Source organism: Porites lutea, chromosome 2 (assembly GCF_958299795.1).
Source record: "Porites lutea chromosome 2, jaPorLute2.1, whole genome shotgun sequence".
In the NCBI taxonomy this organism is placed as follows: Eukaryota; Metazoa; Cnidaria; class Anthozoa; order Scleractinia; family Poritidae; genus Porites; species Porites lutea.
The window spans coordinates 50,092,090-50,113,211 of NC_133202.1; the positions used below are offsets into that span (position 1 = coordinate 50,092,090).

General features: G+C 38.8%; 2 protein-coding genes across 2 annotated transcripts; both read left to right on the top strand.

Annotated features, from left to right (window-relative positions):
- Positions 1–2,256: 2,256 nt before the first annotated feature.
- LOC140928940 (ATP-binding cassette sub-family C member 4-like) lies at positions 2,257–12,523 on the top strand. The gene is made up of 7 exons (XM_073378745.1): positions 2,257–2,894; positions 4,196–4,578; positions 4,921–6,239; positions 6,666–7,236; positions 8,897–9,033; positions 9,776–10,137; positions 11,327–12,523. The coding sequence occupies exons 1-7, from the start codon at positions 2,286–2,288 to the stop codon at positions 11,885–11,887; spliced, it is 3,942 nt and encodes a 1,313-aa protein (XP_073234846.1). The 5' UTR covers positions 2,257–2,285; the 3' UTR covers positions 11,888–12,523.
- A 2,814-nt stretch (positions 12,524–15,337) lies between these two features.
- LOC140927157 (uncharacterized) lies at positions 15,338–20,598 on the top strand. Its single transcript, XM_073376808.1, has 3 exons — positions 15,338–15,955; positions 18,423–18,576; positions 19,331–20,598. The coding sequence occupies exons 1-3, from the start codon at positions 15,590–15,592 to the stop codon at positions 19,642–19,644; spliced, it is 834 nt and encodes a 277-aa protein (XP_073232909.1). The 5' UTR covers positions 15,338–15,589; the 3' UTR covers positions 19,645–20,598.
- The last annotated feature ends 524 nt before the right edge of the window (positions 20,599–21,122 follow it).

Consider the following 21,122-nt stretch of genomic DNA (forward strand, 5'->3'; position numbering starts at 1 on the left):
TCAAATTCCTTGTATGAATTTTTTTTAGGCCATAGTATGAATATTTTTTAGGGCTAATTGGCGTGCATTAATTTTTTTTCATTTAATTTTTACTTGCGCGAATATTTTTTTGTACTTCGCCCGCCCCCCATAAGTTTTCTAATGGTCCGTTAACTAGCCTGAATTTTGCGAGTGCCCCCCGCCCATAAAATCGCCAGATCTCTTCGGGAGGTCAGTAACTGACCTAAAAATACATACAACAGGAAGTGGCATAGGGAAAAGCAAATGGCATTCATAAACTTGTTAGGTCCAGTCGACGACGTCTGTCAGCCCAAGCATGACTGATTTAAATACTCCTTTCTCCTTACTTAACGGTATGAACACTTATGGCTGGTAAGATTTATTTTCCTCGTGTTTTATTGAAAATTAGAGGTGCCCTCTGAGAAAAGGTATGTATACGTGCTGAGCTTGTCCCAATGATAGATCTATACTATTCATACAAGAGCAAAAATAACCAGACACCAGTGACTTAAAAAATTATGTGTTTCAATGTTAGTCAAAGATTCGGTAAGGAAAAGGATGGCTACAAGCTCACTTTAAAGGAACTCTTTTCCAATGTTGTTTCCATATGAATCAGTCGTTTGGGCTTAATTTAGAGGAATTTTTTTTAATAAGTCTGGTAACAGAGTAACATTTAGGTGAAAACGAGAGCTTATCCGCTGTCCGGCAATTGATGTTGGCTTCGCGATTCAGTGGTATTATTTGTCGTCATGTCGATCTTAGCGGATGCCTTAGGCTAAATGAACTCAGTCAGTTTAATCGCACGCTGTTGGAAAGAGGAAAAACGTTAATGCAATTTGCGCAGGCATGATTGCTTAAGACAAACTAAACTAAACTACAGTTACTTTCTCAGGGAATACCCAATCTTTTATTCTTTACGGGTTGAGGTTGTATTTCGCCGACATTAAGGGTCTGTACATTTGCCTTGCAGTCCTAGACTGCTTGCAGTCTGCCTTTTCTCTTAAAATCCCTTTAGTTCCTATCTCAGCCAGCGCGATTGCAAACTATGACCTTACGTTACGCTCTCGTTTATTGCGGCTCGCGTGCTTGGGTTTCGCGTGCAGTAACTTTGCAAAGAAAAATAAGAGACTGCTCGCATTCTATAATTTCATGTACACTTTCAGTGGCGTCTTTTTTTTTACGAAATTTATTTATTCATATACATTATGCAGCCATCTGTATCAATGTAAATTTTAAACGCTTGACCACTAAAAAGACATATGCTAATACATAAAATCTCTACTCATTTAGGCGTTGTAGTCGGTACCTCTGATAAAACTACAGCCTCTGGTTTCAGTAATAATTTCAACTGAAATTAAGATGATATCAAATCCTATTAATCCACAGTCTCACGTGGAAAAACGACGTGGAAACTTTTCTCAGTGCCCAACTCATGAACGTGCTTATGCATTAATCAAACCAGAACTGCTTGCAAATAACACCAGAAATTGCTAACCCCCCACCTCCCCCCTCCCCGCTGGTAAAAGAAGAAAAAGGATTCCGTTTCGCCCCACAAAAAAGGAATCATGAATCTTGGGGTATGGAATCCGGAATCCGGAATCCATTCCCTTACACGGCACTCCACTCATGCAAATGATTCATAACGAATAATTCAAATGTGACCTAACAGGGTCGATAGTCCCAACTGGCAGGATGCAACCAGTTGGTCATTTACAAGAGCATGAACGAGAAATTGAACTCAGGATGACCAAGAACAAATCCCGCTTGTAGTCAAAGCAGATCTTGAACCCGAACAGCCGTATGACCAGTCCGATGCGTTCACCACTCTGCCACGCTGCCTCCAAACCATGATAGACAGCTTTTTTTCGGAATCCTCAGCCAAAATCGTGGTATCACCCTGGGGCCGGTTGCTCGAAGCCTGGTTAGCGCTAACCGTTGGTTAAGAGGTATCAAAATGTATAGGTTTCCATGGTATTTAACGCTGGTTAGCACTAACCATGCTTCGAGCAACCCGGGCCTGGTGTCCGAGCACATCTTTAGAGATTCATTTATACGAACATCCGTAAAGATATCGATGCACTCGACCAGTTTTATATACTCGCTGTTGTGTAGATGCAATATATAATTTTTTCACTCAAAATTAAAACAGACGATTTTTCAGCCTTATGGTTGACTGTGTTCTTCAATGTGTGATGTCTCTCTCTGGTTTTCCTGGAATCTTCATCATTTTACTGTTTTCATTTTTGTCATGACTATTGCAAACAAATTAGTACAAATCTAGAATAATGAAATTCCCTCGACACCTGTTTTTCTCTTCGCAGTTTCTTTTTAGAGACAAAATGGAACACAACAGGCAGAAGAAAGATCCATCATGCAACAAGAAAGTAGCCTCTTCTCATCCTTACGAAACAGCAAACTGGCTCACCCGTGCAACTCTGGGTTGGATGAACTCCATACTGCGGCTTGGCAGCAAAAGACCTCTGGTAAAAGAAGACATTTTCCCTGTTCGTACAGAAGATAGTATGGAGTATCTTGCTGGCAAACTGAAGAGCGAGTGGCAACATGAAATTAACAGTTGCCTACCAAGTGATCGTAAACCTCGTTTGTGGAGAGCATTTACTCGAATGTTTTCGTGGAAGGCATACACCTTGATGTTTGTTTTAGTTCTGTGTCGTTTCTTGTGTACAATTTTACTGCCGACGCTAATGTGGTTTTTTCTGTCGGAGTTTGTGAGGGAATCACAAGGTGACGCTTCAATGTCTTCATATGTGTTCGTTACTGGAATAATTATTTTAGCTCTTTTTAAAGGATTCTCCAAGAATCACTCAGCTTCGATGGCAGAGATTTGGAGCAATCGACTTAAAGTGTCCTGCATTGGCCTTATCTACGAAAAGGTGATAGTTCTCCCTTTATATCGTTTCAAAAAAGGGTGCCTTCCTTAATTTGGGGTGAAGATATCTCTCTGGTCATGTTGTATCAAAATAACAGTTAAAGTTCTTCTGGTCAGGGACTCGCCAGTACCTTTGATCTAACATGATCCGAGTGATTCTGGATCATAAATCTTGCCGAGCCGAATCAGACTACACGGCAGACGTTTCTAGACGGCAGGCATTTTAGAGGAGAGGAAAGCGAAAATAAAGTGAACAAGATCGCGAGGAAGTGCACCCATCCCGTTCTCGCTTTCCTTATTCCCCCTTTTCTTTTCTTTGCCACGCAGGCAGATCCGTGTCATCCCAAAGGAACGAACTTTTTGGCGTTTGATTGGCAAAGTAAAGGGGGATTTGAGACAAGCGAGAATGAGACAGGCGTCCGGTTCTCTCTGCGCACTTCATTTTCCCAGGTCCTCTCCTCTACAAACGCCTGGCGTGCCATTCAGACTGATCCGGAGCACGATTTACAATCCGCATTATTACCCCTATCCTGGTTCATCCAAGTTACCGACGATTCCTTGCAATTCCTTTGATTCACCATGATCGGGGCGATCTTGCTTCATAAGTCCTGATTTGGATCATTCCAATGGAATACACCCAAAGATTACAAGATAGAGTTTTTCTTTCATGTATTTCAGTTGACAGTGTTTAAATTGTGAGGGTAATACATGTGTCTTTCTGATCTTGAGTCAGAGAATTTGGATCAAACCAATTACTACCCAGTGTATTCAATTAGTACCCAGTAAATAGTGTAACACTGCCACTGCTAGTGGTGGGAGTTCATTTGAGGACGTTCGTAGCACTTGCATATTTAATAAATTAAAGGGGCTATATCACGAGGATATTCAGCTGTTTTAGGACAATTTTTTTGTGCTGAATTCATTTCTTGGTGCCTTTACCCATTCACAAAATACTCTTCAGTGTAGAGTTATGAAGAACAAATCATAGAAATTTCATCGGCAAGCACTAATCACATTAATTTTTTGGTGAGTTTTGGAGGCATAGCATTAAAACTTGAAAAAGGTGGCAAAACTTTTTCATGTTGTAATCCATCCCCATCCTTGCCACCTATTGCAACAGATGACAGAAAACAGTTTTAATGCCTACATATAGTCTTAAAAAACAAATACGGGCCATTATTTTACAAATTGAATTGATGCGAAAAAAGGTTTTAGCTTTTTGAAAATAAATAAAGTGAGATGGCCCTTAACTTTCACTAACAAAAATTTGGCCGATTAATGCGCCTGTTCTTTTTATAAACGCAGATCCTGAAAGAACTTAAACGAAGTGATGTTCAGAAGATAATCACTGGCAAGACAATCAACCTCGTAACAAACGACGCTCAGAAACTGGAGAAACTCGTATTTGGGCTACACTATACCCTTCCTGCTCCATTCTATATTTTGGGTTCAGTTGTTGTTCTTTTGGTCCTAATTGGGTGGAGAGCTTTAGTAGGCATGTGTGCTTACATACTTTTACTCATTTATATTTTCACAATGTCACACAAGAACGGCAAGTTACGCCACAAAACTGCTGTAGCTACGGATAAAAGATTGGAGGTGATGAACGAGATCATATCCGGTATTCGAGCTGTCAAAATGTACGCTTGGGAATGGAGTTTTACAGAAATAATTAAACAACTAAGAAGGTAAATTGAACTGGATTAAATATTATCTGGGCGATGTGAATCACCACAACTCTGTCACTAATGCAGTAATTTTCCTCCAGAAACCGTTCCTATTTTCACTCGCCTCCCCAATTAGTCGAATTCCTCACCAAGTATTCTCCTCTCCTTCCATATAACCTGTCTCTATCTTCTCTTTCAATAACGTATCACAAATTAAACTTACGTCAGTAAATAAAATAATCGTCATACTTTTGAAACATGCTGTTACTATAAATAAAAGCTTGGAAAATAAAAGTACAAAGGCGTTCTAAATGTTTTTCTTTTAATAACTGACCATAATGCTTTCATTTGTCTTCCAAACAGGAAGGAAATGTGGTACATTAGAATAAGAGGACTTGTTATATCCAGCCTGTTGTCGATGGCTTACACAATTGCACCTCTCGCTGGGTTCATCTCTGTTGTCACACTGATAGAAGCAGGGGAACAAATCACTGCTTTTAACATGTTTACCATTATTTCAACCTTAAACGTTATCAATTTCTCCGTCTCTCTTGCTATGGGATACTTTTTGCCTTTGATGGCTGAAGCAAATACTGCAATCACTCGGATTGAGAAATTCTTGTTAACACCGACAAACAGTGAGAGACGTATCACGTTTGCTTCTAGGCGTGGTCCATGTGGCTTCCTTAGTCTGAGTCTGAAGGATATAGCATCAACTGTGAGGCAAGAGAACATGAAGGTTGAAAAAGCAAAGTTGATTTCCTTATCAAACAAAGGGGGGATTCTAGGTACTGAGACCAATGATCTTATTCTTCTAAACGTCTCGGCATCTTGGGACAGACATGAGGAGAGGATGGCTTTAAAGGATGTTTCCTTTTCTTTGAAGAATGGGCAAATGGTGGCTGTGACTGGGTCGGTTGGAAGTGGAAAATCCTCTCTTTTAATGGCCATACTTGGCGAGCTTCCTGCCATTAATGGAACAATATTGTTTGATGGAACAGTTGCCTATGTACCACAAATCCCTTGGGTTTTCTCAGGAACTATAAGAGATAATGTTTTGTTCGGAAGACGTTTTGATGAAGCTAGATATCATGAAATACTTGACATTTGTTGTATGCACACCGATTTGAAACACTTCTCGTTTGGTGACTTAACAGAAATAGGGAGCCGTGGTGTAAGCCTAAGTGGTGGTCAACGGGTCCGTGTCAGTTTAGCACGTGCACTGTATTCAGACGCTGATCTTTTTCTATTGGACGATCCTCTTAGCGCAGTGGACACCAAAGTCGGAAAAAGTCTGTTTGAAAGGTGTATTTGTGGATTTTTGTCTGGTAAAACCCGTGTTTTCGTTACTCACCAATTGCACTATTTAACAGAACTAAATAACGTCATTGTACTAAGTAAAGGTGTCATGGTGAAAGGAAAAACTAGCTTTTTAAAGGAAGGCTCCAATACCTGCAATTCTAGACGGTGCGGTGCCAATATACCTGGAAATTTAAAGGGAGATAATTCGAAACAGTCATTAGAGAACTTACTCACTACTGAGGGAAATCAAGATTTGAAGGAAGATGAGGAAGACAGAAACACTGGTTCCATAACTTGGAAGCTCTACTGGAAATACTTCAGGACAGCGTATTCTGCTCCTGTAATACTCTGCCTTTTCCTGTTTATTCTTGGAGTGAAAGGTAAGTATAAACAATATTTACAGGATTTTTCCAAGATCAATATCTTGGCTTTTTTTCTCTTTAAAATATGGTGTTATTGACATGGTTCACCTACTGCCAAGGAACGTCGGAATTTTCGTACTTGGGAAGAGCGCGGCGCGGCGACATGGTGAGAAGAAAAAGTTGAATATAAATCATGGTCACGAGTTAAAACAGTGGGATCATATACTAAAGTAAAATCTTTTAATATATTTGGCACGCTAAGTTTTGTTACTTCGGAGGGACAATGTCCTAGTGCTCTTTGTTCCATCGTTTACGTTCTTGTAGAAGCTTAACTTGAAATATAAAACCAGGTTCAGGTAGATAGCCTGCTAGATTGGCCTAATTTGATAGGGACGACAACTCTGGTTCATTTTTTTTAATCGGTTTTTTGTTCTTTTTTTAAAGTGTTATTGATGATGTGTCACTGGTGGGCATCACAGGTCGCAGAAATGACCCAAGAGCAACAGAGATCATCAAGGACACTGAAAATTTATGGAGCCTTGATCAGCTCATCCCTTGTGGCCAACTTTATTTGCTCGTATCTTCTTTATTGGACACTCCTTAAAGCTTCGGAGAAACTACACAACAAGATGGTGGTCTCAGTCGTAAAGGCACCTCTGATTTACTTTGACAAAACACCTGTAGGACGCACCTTAAATCGATTTTCCAAAGACATTGGCAGTATGGATGATGTCCTTACTCCTCAATTCCTGACGGCTGTGGAAACTGTTTTATTTGCAACGAGCACTATACTGCTGCCAGTAGTAGCAAATATTTGGCTTATTTTCATTTTAGTTCCTTTTGTTTTAGTTGCCTTTTATTATGGACGTTACTATTTGAAGTCATCCAGGGAAATCAAGCGATTGGAGGCCATCACGTGCAGTCCTGTGTACTCGCACATTTCTGAGACAGTTGCAGGATTAGAGATAATTCGTTCGGCACAAATGGAGCAGGATTTCCTGAGGAGACTATTCAAGTACGTAGTATAATAATTACTCATGTACAGGCCGTTCAGCTAAATTCTTGTTTTATAAGTCATCCTACCACACGCGCAAAGATCATTTTAAAGAGATTAGTTCCAGTTAGAGAGACCTTTATAGTCACAAAAGCACCCAATTTGGCAAACAACTCCTTCTGAAATAATACCAACAAATCTAGGACTTACGCAGCCCGCTTTTACACCCATTCGTCAAGTTAAGCAACTGACTTTATGCTTCTTGACGTACGGTCCTGCTTGCGCTCTATCGCTTTAATACACTTTTCAGTCAGTCCTACGTGGCTTGGATAACCTGGTTGGTCATTATGAAGGAACTCTAGACGCTTACTTTGTAAAGAGCTTTGTTTGAATGGTTGGGGGCGGCTAAGGGCATGCAAGTTGTATGTCCATACACCCCAACGAGTAGATAATATGCCCAAACATAACAGAAGCATAGCTACTTCATATCCGCCATTATTATTCATTTAATAAATTTCTTCGTTTCTGATTGGCTAAAATCCCACGCAACAGAGAATTGATCACAACCAGCTATCGTCGACCAAATTTCGAAGAATTTTGCGATATGTGAAAAATGAGGTCAATCGTGCAGCAAATTGCCAGATTATGGAACCGTTAACTGAGAAGATGGACGAGGTGGAGTTGTTTTGGTAGTGAGTAAAAAAAATGGCGAAAAATTTCACTCGTTTCACAAGAGGAATAAATAGGCGAACTATTTGCTAGCAAGAACAGCAAGAAGACAACTCGACGGACGACATGTACATCTGCTGTTTGGAGAATATTTGTGGAGCTGAACAATCCTATATCTCCTAAACTTGCCGATTAACATGCGCTATCGAAGATGAACTTAACATCGATGGAGGTAACCATGTTTAACCTTGTTTTTAAACTAGGCCTCGTTGGATAACACCCTCCTCGATCTACACAATTCTTCAGATGATACTCAGCCTCATTAAAAAGTTGTTAATTATTAGGAAATTGAGTAAGCCTTTTACGAGACTTTTGCATACCGCATACCAATCCCCATAATCCTGCAGTACTTACCAAAACTTAGGGGCACACAACGAGAATATAGTTCAAAACCATTTAATTAAAGCATTGTTAAACGTATTTTAGTGTTTAAACGTAGATATAGGCAGATTTTCATCTCCTAAAACTTCTTCATCTGTTCGGATTTCCTAGCGGAGAGTTTAGTGATCCGAAAATTATAGGTGACCTTTTTAGGGTAAAAATACGTTAAAAATAGCCAATTATACCATTTTTAAGATGTTCGAAAATCCTAGGAGAGGGAGGCAAGCAGGAAATTTTGCAACAAATGTTCCGAAAATCCTAGGTCTCAAATCGTCTTCCGCGAACAGATATTTTCCGAAAATTGACGTTGGGTGCCCCTGAAAACTGATCATCACACTTGGTGATTCTCTAGAATTTATCCGAGCTTCCAATGGATCATCTTGAGTCGCATTTAGGATCGTTACTTTCTGATCAATACCAGAACTTGTTTCCGTTCAAAGCAACAGTTTTCGTTTCCCAATTCCTACCTGAAAGTTATCGAGTTTTATTGTTGCAGGTTTGAAAGGTGCTGTAAAGAAGTCGGTGTTTGTAAACATCATTTATGACCTTCTTTTTTCATTTTTATTGTTAGTTACCAGGATGAGAACACGTCAGCCTTAATGATGGTGATAACCAGTTCCCAGTGGCTTGCTGTTCGTATGACCCTTCTATGTAGCTTGATGGTTGCTGCTGCAGGTTTTGGAGCTGTCCTTGTTGCCCAAAGCCCAGGTTTGTTTTCTTGGGAACACCCACCATGGGTGAATCCAGAAAATTCAGAAATGGGGTAACCGGGACACTTAATAGCTCTATTCAACTAGATAGAATACAAAGGAAAAAAAGGGTGGCGGCCCCCTCGGCCAACCCTTAAATCTGCCCATGCCGAGACCAAAATGACCCTTTTTCCTTTTAAAGGCCAACATTGTCTCCGTTGAAAAACAGACTCTAGGCTAGGAAAAAAGTTGTTTTGTAGCATGCATTGCAGTGCTGATAGCCATATCTTTCTCTCTTTTCTTAGCTGCCTTTCAATTCTCCGTGTGGCTTGGGCTTTTCGCGGCGGAGCCTGATTTCGACTCTCTTGCGAAACGTTCTTAGCGCCAGGGAGTGTAGAGACGGCTGTATTCGCCGGCTAGTAACCCTATTATCATGGCAAAACTTCCCAGAGTCGTCTGTCCGACCATAGTCTGCGTCACAGACTTATAACGTATGCGAAGTAGCGCCGAGATCCTTGTTCTTAGGCCCCAACAGACTCAACGAAATACCGGAGAAGCGTTTAGAATTTCCTTTCAACTTGATTAGCAAATCGACAACGGCTTTTTTAACAGGCCAATCTTGGCGGGTACTCAAAACCTTATACACATGTTGGAGCTCAGAACAAGGACTCTGGCGCTGTTCTGCAGACGAACTTAGCCAGAGTAGTTTCTTCGTTGGCGTAGTTTATTTGATCAGAGCCATATATATTATTTCCCTTCAGCCCTTGCAGGGTTGTCTCTTACGTTTCTGTTGGAAGCCGTGGATGAAGTCTCATTTAGCATCAGAATAAGTTCTGAAGTGGAAAATCTCATGACTTCGGTAGAAAGAGTAATAACGTACAGTAACTTGGACGAAGAGGCCGGTTATAATACAGAGATCCAGCCACCGGATTCATGGCCCACAAAGGGGACGATCGACATCAAGGACTTGTCTTTCAGGTACACCGAAAGTGGGCCACGAGTTCTGAAGGACATAAATTTGTTTATTTCTGATAAAGAAAAAATAGGAGTCGTTGGTCGAACAGGAGCTGGGAAATCATCACTCGTCGCATCATTACTGCGCATGCCTGATCCAGAAGGAAAGGTAGTGCAATATCTTCATGTCAACACTGACTTGATTATTAATAGGTTTTAAATAGGTGATTATTAGAAGCTTGGAAAACAAGGCAAAGAGACATTTTCAGTCTCAAAATTGCAAAGACACTTTGATTTAGTTGGCGCGACAAAAAGCCTTGCGGCTCTGAGTTAAGTGTGTTAAGACTTCTGTCATGAACTATTGTAAACACGAGGGTGAGTGTTTCAAAGGGTTTCCAGACAACGGGAAAAGTTTAACCAGCCACGTCTTTCTAAAATGGACTTTGATTTTTCCTTTTAAATTATAATAAATCATAAAGGGATCGATAAATCCAGAACAGTCCAAATCAAAATTTGCTGTTTTTTCTTGGTTAAAAAGGTAATATGAAATAGATTTCCTTTTTTCTTTCTTAGTTATTAATGAGCGCTAAAGCTAAAATAAGTAGCCAAGTAGGAATGAAAAAAGGCTCTTTTTTCCAGCGGGAATCTCATTAAAGTGGACAAGATAATATTAACGCTGATAACGCGATAAACAAGGCGTCTCACTGAATGACAGAGACGTTGGCGCGTATTGCCTTCACAAGAATGATCCCGCTGCAACTTGAATTAATCATGGGATCATTATGGCTAAATAAAGCAATGACCCATACATACCTAAAGAAGGGCACGCATGACCAACAAAAGTAAAAATAAACAATGACATCTGTTACATTATCGCATTTAATTGACTAACCATTAATTTTACTTTGTCTAAGCACAGCAATTGTGACAATTACTATTAAAACCAATTACATAACCCCCACTGTCAGCAACAAGCAATTAGCTTTATTGATGTCTTGTGTTTAAGGAAAAGATTCATCAATGTAAATTCGAGTAGCTTTACGTTTCAAATTAGTTTTTTGCGTTAAGACGTTAAATTCCTCAGATTTTTAGTTGAGTCTTCGCTTGCGTCGCCTTTTTAACAGCATCGATCTAAAAATAAAAAAACTTGTCAAATCGGTTCTACTAGGCACAACGCAGCAATAGAAAGATACATAATCGCAATGAGATACCTCTTCATGACTTCATGTGCGTTAGTGCATTCATGCTCCTATAATGAGATACCTACCCCTCCCCCCAATTAAAAAGGCTTAAAACACCCCTACTATACTACTATGCGCCCTCAAAAGTTATGATCAAAATGGTTTTATCTTGATTAGGTGTTCGTCGATGGTGTCGATATTGGGGGCATCGATCTTCAATCAGCTCGTCGATGTATGGCTGTTATCGCCCAAGATCCAGTCCTGTTTGGAGGCATCCTGAGAAGAAACATTGACCCATTCTCTAGATTCACGGACACAGAGCTTTGGAACGCCCTCGAAGACGTGCAGCTAAAAGGAATGGTAGAGGAACTTCCTGGGCAGCTGAACTTCCAGTTAAAAGAATCAGGATCGAACTTCAGTGTCGGAGAGAGGCAGTTGGTGTGTCTTGCCCGTGCATTGGTGCAAAGAAGCAAGATCATTTTAATGGATGAGGCCACAGCTAATGTGGACTTCAAGACTGATCATCTCATCCAGGAAGTCATTCGTCACAAGTTTAATGATTCCACAGTGCTAACCATTGCCCATCGACTCGACACAATTATGGATTACGATAAGGTTTTGGTTCTTGATGGTGGACGCGTTATGGAGTTTGAGAAGCCTGACGTCCTAATTAGAAAAGGTGGACTGTTTGCAGATTTGGTGAAAAACGCAAGTGAATCGAAAAGTCGGAATCTTTAACGGAAATTTTACTTGCTATCAGCAGCCGGTCAAGCTATTCTCCATCACAGAGAAAGGCTTTACACTCAATACATGGCAAAATTAAGTCAACACAGATTTTATCTGTGTGTCATACTCAGGCATACCCCAGGCCACTGAGTTAGAGAATCAAGTGTCATGTTGCGTTGATTGACATTAGCTGTTATCTCTGGGTTGTTGTTAAAATTGTTTTTCATCATTTGTTAAAATCAAAATCTAGTACGTTATTTTACTCAGCATACAAAGCGTTGTAAGATTCTCAAAGGCGCCCATGCGGTGAATCAAATTATGCCAGTTTTATGAATTAGAAAGTACGTCTTTGACGACATATGGCATGAAGCGTGATTACTGATTGTGGCAGTGTTTCTTACTTCCAATTTCAATAACAGACTTATTGAGTACGACAAAAGTGGACCAGAATCCCATATTGTGTTACTGTCCTGTGGAAATAAGGACTACTTTTTGCTAAATCGAAATACGATTGACAATTTTAAATAGAAAATTAACCAAAATGAAATGAATTTTGGTACTTGTAGTAGTCGTCAAATGACGTCTTCATGTTAATAAATATGGTGGCGAAAGACAATTAAAGTACTGAACAGCCAAAAAAAAAAAAAAAAAAAATCCTTGTCACAGCTTGACAATTGGCTGGTAGTTTATCGCCTTGGTTCACTATATATCTTTTGATGCCTGAAATTCACCAACTAATTAATTATAAAAGACAACAGAAACTGTTTCATGAATAAGTACCCTCGGATTGGACTGTAGATAGCAGGCAAGTGCTTATTCATCTTCCGGTTAATCGTCTTTAACCAGGGCAAAAAAGTAAAGTTATGGGACAATGAAATGAATTACTTTGAAATTAACAGCAGGACAAGGAAACAGCGGGTAGCTTAATTGAATTCATCGATGGTCCAATGGTTTCCACTGCAACCGTGAAGACTCAAAATTAGTGAACAATATAACAAGTTATCTCTGAGATGAACAACACTTTTTCAAACGCGGTTGGGACTATTAAAGGCCTGAATCACTTTGGTTCCGAATGTATTCACTCAATAGTATGGTATCGATTCATTTTTATTGCTGCGCTGGTTTATTACACGATGGCTTTACTCTCAATGATTTTTGCCAAAGAATCAAGACGTCTGAGGCGAATCTCAACTCTTCATGACAACCTCGTTGTGTTTATCGTGTTGCCTTCCTCGTTGGAGTGGTTTGGTTTCACTTTAGAAAATTCCACGGTAGTATTTGCAATTCGTCTTTTTAGTCATCACAAGACCCATGCTGTCACCTGTTCAACTATTGTTTTCCTGCATTCAAGTCTTCAAGCCAGCTTTGTTGTTGGACTGGTGTATGTCATATACGCCGAAAGAGTTTTATTCCCACAGATGACTTCAATGAAACCACGCACAGTTTGTAATCTCCGCTTTATCTGCTTACAAGTCGCAACTGGTCTCACAATCGCCACGGCAACGACAGTGATGGACAGTTCACATAGAGAGAAAAGCACGAATAGATGCTGTTTAGACGCAGTGCATTCTAGAAATTTTTCAAATATAGTGGACTTGACTTTTTCTTTATCCTGCATTTACGCAATTTTTATTTTATTGCGTGTTTCTATTGATAGGTTTCTTAAACTCATAGTCACTGCACGTCAGAGGCCGTCATTGAAGATATATGCCAACCAAGTATTGCTGTAAAAAAGTATCACAGAATAGGTAATTTGTAGTCTCCGTTGAGGGTGATACTATTTTTGAGAGGCACCCAAAGCAGCCCGTAGACAAATTCATGTTCGTATTTCTGAAACGAACCCATCCAAGTTTATTCGCCAATGGAACCCCATGAAACTCCATTTTAATAGCGCCCCTTAAGTTAAGCGGTGTCGGGTGGGGGGGGGGGGGGCGGGGATGGGGGCTAGGAACTGTTAGGAACTGGATGGGTGACCTGTCGCGAATATCCTGTTGAGCAGAATCCTATTTCTTACTTTCTTTTCTTCTTCTTGCTTGTAATTTGGGTTCGCAAACTAGCCAAAGGACGAAGTTGAAGGCCAGTTCTTTTGAAGACAAAATTTCGAACTAAATATAGAGACAAAAAATTGTTCAAAGTTATATTTAACCACTGATTTGGAGCAGGGAAACAAATCATCAATGTTTTCGGTCAGTTGTGACCAGAGGTTGATAACAGAACTCGTAATTGTGTAATTCGGCCTGCTGTACTTGAGATATTTCGACTATTTCCTTTCCTTGATTTAATCTTAACAGTAATTTAGGTAGAGAGGAAATTTTTAGAGTTAATTTTTCACCGGAAATCAGTTGATAAAATCGCCTTTATGTAGCTAATGATGCTCACCGATTATCGCTAGAAACCCCCTTTCCAAGTTAGAACCTCAAGAAAGCAAGTAATGCTTAAAACAGGTAAAATATTGCAGTAATCTTTTGATTTAACTAGCTTTTGTGTCACTGGTTCGTAAATATATTTAAAAACCTCTTAGATGACCACTGATTATTTGATATTGCTAATCATTTGTAAGGCCAGAGAAAGCAGATGTACAAGTTGATATTAAATCTATTGCCACGCTTCAAATCGATCGAATCAAACACTACTCTGCCATACTACTCTGTACTGATCAGAATTATATCGTTTGGCTTTGGTATTCAAAATTATTAATTCCGTTAGAATTCAAATGATTGCTCCAGAGGCGACAACCTGAAAGATATTGATGCCTCTGCGTAAATCCACTTAATGGATGTATCTTTTAATTTAGTAGAATTACTCATGCGCAGATATCAACCGTCTCTCCAGGGCCCTTGAAAAAGTAACAGCCGACAAGGCCTTTATCTGTGGGCAACAATGGCCCGGAGGCAGCTAGCCATTTTAAATTCCCCCACCTGACGAAAATTAACCTGTCAATAAAGACAAACAGCTTGGATTTTGTCACTGTCAAGCAGATGTCCCGGAAAAAAAAACGAAAAAAAATGGCATTTATAGAAATAATAAGAACAATCAAAACGTTTTCGAAATTAAATAGGCGATTTTTAATAGTAAGCTCTTACACACTTTCTTTTACTTTGTAACGCTGACTCGACTGCCTTGCTAAATTGAGAACTTAACACTTCTTGAATCTGATGACATCGCACTCTTAAAAAAATTAAGTTTGTCATAAACAGAAATTTGGATCCAGCCAAATTTTAAAGAGTACGCTGTACTGACCAAATAAATATTAACTTCACATATTTTCCAGATGAATTTTAAACTCTGCTTCATCCGGCGAGGATTAAAGCAGTTAATGTAATTACATTTTCACCACCAATACTAAGCATGACTCTTGTCATAAATCAAAAGCTTTGTTCGGCGGTGAAACGCCATCACTTAGCCAATGAACGTTGAATATTCGCTCCTGAAATGTCAAATTTTGTGTCCGTGTCTAGAACAAAACACTTAGTACACTTTAGGTAGATTATGAATATTTAAAATTCGGTTCAGCCGACCTGTCTAATGTGTTATTCATAGCGACAATCGCTGTTTACATGCGTGCGGGGGCAGTTCGTCTCCTTGAAATGTAATTATGAGGAGAAGAAAATTAACATGAGGGAAAAAGAGATTTTCGATTTAAGTTTCACTCGTGCTGGATAGTGAGAAAATATCAAAGAAACCAAATCATTTCAAAGAATATTCGTACATTTGATGGGAAACAGTAAGTGTAAGCAAAGTCATTCGTCAGTGTTTGAGAACGAAGAGGAAGAGGAAACTTGGTTTGAATGGATGGAGTCAACGAACGAGCGAAATCAAACGTCTGTAACACCGAGAACACATCCGTTGCCCGTTCAACCGTTGGCTTTTCAAGCGGATTTGCTTGAAAGATCGAAGAGCGTGAGATCAAAACCAGCTTTGTACTTTTTCAGCGATGGTAATGTCTTAAGGGGACTTCACAAAGCAGGCTCTGAAAATGACAGAATTTCTGAAGAATCTGCTCTTCGTATTGAGAACAATAACTCTCTAAGAAAAAATGAGGAAGCAGTTATGGTCGAAGATGAAGCAATTTATTCACCGGTAAGTTTTGCTTTCTTAAAAAAAAAAAAAAAATTTTCTTCTATCGAACATAATAGAGACAAATAATGAGCAAGCATTTACTTGTTTTGACGCGCACTGATCTTAGTTGTACCTATTTTGTACCCAATGATAAAAAATAAGATCTCATTGACGACTCAATATTTTTTCAGACATTTTTAAGATATTTGGAAATTTTTACACTACTTCAAAGAGATATAATTATTGAATTAAATAAAATAACTTAATATATAATCGAGGATGGACGGGGATTTCAAATGGGCAGCCATTTCAATAATATATAAACCATTTATTATTTGCATCTCTCCCTAAGAATCTAGAAAAAGGTACGTCCTCAGTATCCTCGTACTTTTTTATTGAGAATTTTCTAAATTACACAGCTTTTATTAGAGGCCATTTGCCTGCACAGTGCATGTATCTACCATGTTTATATTGTCGTTTAGTCCTGAAACTAAAATAGCCAGAGATGACATCTTAAGCAAACGTTCTTGCCATAAACAAGTCTTGGGTAAAATATCTAGTGTTGTTTAGCCCTTTTTTAACACAAACAGTTTTAAACGCAAATGATGTACATGTACAAAGCGCTGTTCTTTCCGTGTCAAAAAGATTGCGTTTTAGGAAGTCGTTCATGCATGCAGTCTCGAAATAAATTCATTTACGACCTTTTCCTGTTTTGTAGGGCCCTTGAAACAATAAGAGCTGATTAGAGATTTGCATATATATACGCTCTTTACTTTACCTGATCAGAAACAAAAGGCTGAAAAGGGCTCGAAAGCAATTAACACGATCGAAACTGCTTTAGTTTATTTTCTAGGTTCACGAAACGTCGGCAGATCTGACCCTAAGATAATGATATGTGGCTAAGAGAAAATTATTTTTTAAAAATTAATTCAAAAATGCTTCTTATATTCCAGACTAACGTGTAATTTCAAGTATTTTAGTTGCCATTTGACAAGTAGACATAATTAAAGACAACTGGAGATAAAAATGAATAATATAATTATATTGGTTACCATGTTTCTATGTCATCGACGAGTGCAGCTGCAATTGATGACTTTTTTGCTCCAAACTATTATATATAACGAACATGTGATTAGTTTTTTTTACTGACCATCTGGACTTATTAGTTAACATTTCGAGGATTTATCTGTTAACGATGTTGCCTTTGAAAACTAAAACGAACAGACTCATTCCGAACCAAGAGTCGCACACTGATTCTTTTAGGTGTATCAGTCTTGCATGCAATGGCACAAAATGAGAACATGAAAGTGACCACCACCTTCAACTGACTGCCCATGATTTTAGAATCATTCATGTAACAGTCATGTTACTAAGGGATTATTCTAAAATTCCCAGAAATTTTGAACTAAACACGGATGGAACGTGTTGATCCAGGGCAAAAAAAAAAATAAGACTTTGTTCACCTGCGGAGGATCGACCGATCTTTCCAGTCCGAACAAACTTCACTTAGAACTATTCAAATCTATTTCGGTGAAAATTTATTAGTACATGAAACGTTAATGGACTGTCCTGTTAGAAATTTTCTTTAAATGGAACAATATCTTTCAAATAAATTTCCTGCTCCGGAAGAAAAAGTATACGATGAAACATAGAAGGGAGGTTCAGTCACTGAGGAAAAATTGTAGTTAAAGTATCGTTGACTCAGTTTAAATTTTCGCTTGCATCGAAACTAAGACCTTACTTAAGGTTTCAAGTAGAGAGAATAAAAGGCAGCTGCATTAAACGCAGATGAAAATTATGCTTTAGAGCCATGTTGCTGCCTTGCATATGTCTTATTAAGTAAGGCAAGAGGAAACTCTGTATGGTCGGTAGATGGTTGCCGTACGTGCGTTAATGCCAAAGCCACAAATGTGATTTTTTTCTTTTATCATTATTAGTTTTAATCTATCGAATATAATCGAATCTATAATTACTCTCTCTCCGTCGATGATTATTTGGTAAACGAATCAGTTAAATATGAAGGTTCCAAAAAATGATATGGCGCAATTTTCTTTTATATTAAGGGTCAGTGAACTCAATGCGAGAGCACAAAAACCAAGCAAAACCAGTAGCTATTTTTGAGTACACTAAATTAAATGAAATGAAATAAAGTAAAGTAACTGCAAGAATACACTTTTTCAGATCTGAACAAATGACTCCCTGACAGGCGAGATTCGTTAGTGGAGACGAATTATACAACTGGAACAACCTAAATCAGTGTTTGACAAGAATGTGCTTGGGAAAACATATGTACTCGTAATTCATCCGAAAAATCATAAACCCTTATTAAGAGTCAAATCTTTAAACTTGCTCAATACGGCATCATCGGGGTCAAGGCGTTTCGAGTATAAAGGAGCTTTTAAAAACATCCTTAACTTTTACGTACAGTGAACAAGGGTCCGCGTTAAAATGACAAGATTATCTATTTCTTTCTTTTTTTTTTTTGCAGATATTTCCAGATTTTCCTGCCGGAGAAGTCAATGTATCTTTGTCTTTTGACCAAGGTACAAGTCGTTTGCGGGTAAGCATCGTAAAAGCCAGAAATCTCTGTTGCAAAGCTCGTGAAGGAAAAAAGCAGGACAAATGTGGCGTGAGCTGTTCAGGTGATATCGGAGTACCTACTCCGGCTTTTACTGTTATTGCTAAGCCATTGATGGAGACTTAATGTTTTAGAAACCGTTTTTGAATGTCACTTTGGTAATACATGTTCTTTGGCGATATTTATGGCTTGTTTCCTCAAGCATATCCCGAAACCACACACATCTCCACCTCTCTTTCAAGAGCTAGAGCATGCTAGAGGTTAGGGCCAGGAAACAGTTGCTTATCCTTTTTCTATGGGCTGGTAGCATTATTTTTGTGCCTGTCATCGGCGGATCTATCCAGGCTCAAAATATATTTTACTCCATTGATTTGTCAATATTAGGCTGCAAAATCCAACAAAAATGCCAACATTCTCTACCTTTTAATTCCATCGTGATTTCATCATGAAATAGCAATACTGGTCCAGTGTACTCTCACTGTAGACTACAAACAAAACTAGACAGAACTCCGGCAGGCTCAATTATCAGCCGTTAACTAAGAAACTAAAAATCAAGAAAAATTGTGAAGCTTATGCATTGGGCAAGGACCTTAAAGTTTCTAATCGGTAGCCTGAATTTCATCCGATTACTTCGAGTCGTTATTACTCTCTCAGTAACTGAGTTCCTGAGGGAGTAATAACTACTCGAAGTAATCGGATGAAATTCAGGCTATCTAATCGGTGCATGATTTTGGTTTTAACTTTCTACGTAAGATTTCTGTCATTAGCTAAATGTATGTGCCTCTCACAACTGGAGGTTTTTATTTTCTTCATTGTAGATTTGTATATAACCGTGTACCTAATGAGAGGACAGAGAATGTTACAATCATACCGAACGTCAAAAAAGAAAGGGAGTTCGGATATTTTATTCTACGAAAATTACTCATTCGATCTCTCATCATTGGATCTCAATGAACTAACTCTTCGACTGACTGCCATGCATTGTTGCAAACACGTCATCAATACAGATCACGTGATAGGACAAGTTGATACAGATGACAGGACAAGTGAAACATCATTTGGTTGTCATTGGTTAGAAGTGATCACGAGTTCAAGAAAGAGCGTCAATAAATGGCATACTTTCTGGTGTTAGAGACTCAAAACTTGGTTGTCCAAAGCACGTCTTTTCAAATTCTGGATATAAATGCATAACAGCAATTGCAACCAAGTGTTCAGAAGTAAACAAAACCCGGGGGTCCATGTTTTGTATACGGCTGCAATCTAGTGTTATGTGCAAGCTGTCGCAAATATTTTTGTCAGTGAATAAAAAATAAGGACCTTTTTTCGTTATTAAACTTTCAAACATGGCAAAAGCTTGTTCAGTCCGGAATTAATTCATTTGCTTAAACGGATGTTTGACGTGCTAGAACTTTGTCTATGGCCACGCTCACACGCCACTTGAGTTTTCGTCCTGCTGAAAATTGTGCGGCCACTTCGTTCACACTGAACCGTTCAATATTTTAGTTCCGTTCACACGAATTTTCAAAGGCTAGACGTCTAAATTTTCAGTACGGTTACAGTCAATATTCGGTCAGATTAAAAAATATTTTTTGTATGGATAAAAATGTTATGAATAATAGGCTCCTGTATAAAGACATTTATGTCAATTTAAGAAATGGGCACTAAATGTACACTTCCTCGCGCCTGACTTACGGATTTAACGTTCAAACAATAATTTCACCAATAAAATTTTCAGGGATACACTTGACCCGGCCATGGCTTAACTGTAAGGTGTTCCAGTCTGAACGGAACACCTAGACGCACGAATTTTCAACTGGTTGAAAGTTTGTCCGGTGCCATGTGAACGTAGCTCTAGAAAGACACCTTTAAAAGTGGTTCAAAGCAACCGTCTTAGAGGGATGTCCCCTTTAAGAGGATGAAAGAAAAGACTTGGCTGAAGAATCGACAGAGACCAACTCTAGGTGTCCGTCAAGATAGGGACGGAGTTGATTATAAACTTGCTATGAGTTTTTGACATTGACTGAAAAACTGCAAAACTTTTAGTTTGAGTTTTTTACATTGCCTCTTGAAATAAAACATTAACATTTCTCTATTTCTAGCTCTGTTTTTGCCTCGTTTAAGTTGGAAACTAAGCAAAGACAGCCTCTATTTGCATGACTGTCTTAATGCGGGAAAAGGGTCTTTTTTATAAAAATACTGAAGGGAGGGGAGGCCCAGTAAAATATCGACTTAATTCTGTCGTAGGAATCAATCTGGACACAGGAGGGGGATAATGATAAGCTATTTAGAGAATTAAATAACGCCATATGTTCGGTTCCAGTTACTTTAAAGTGATCGAAAGCAAATGTACACGGTTAAATTAGGAATCACTGGGCTTTCCAAAATCCTCTAGGGAGTATTCCGCGATACTTACTTATATTATCAGAATTTGAAGACAAAGTTCCCAAAAAATGGATTAACAATAGTACCATTTAACTCGTTATTAGATACAGTGGAACCTCGATACAACGAAGTGCCAAGTGACTGGCAAAATGTTTTCGCTATAACGATCGAGGTTTCGTTATTTCGCGGTTCTTTTTCATATATTTTACTATTCCCACTGCATACATA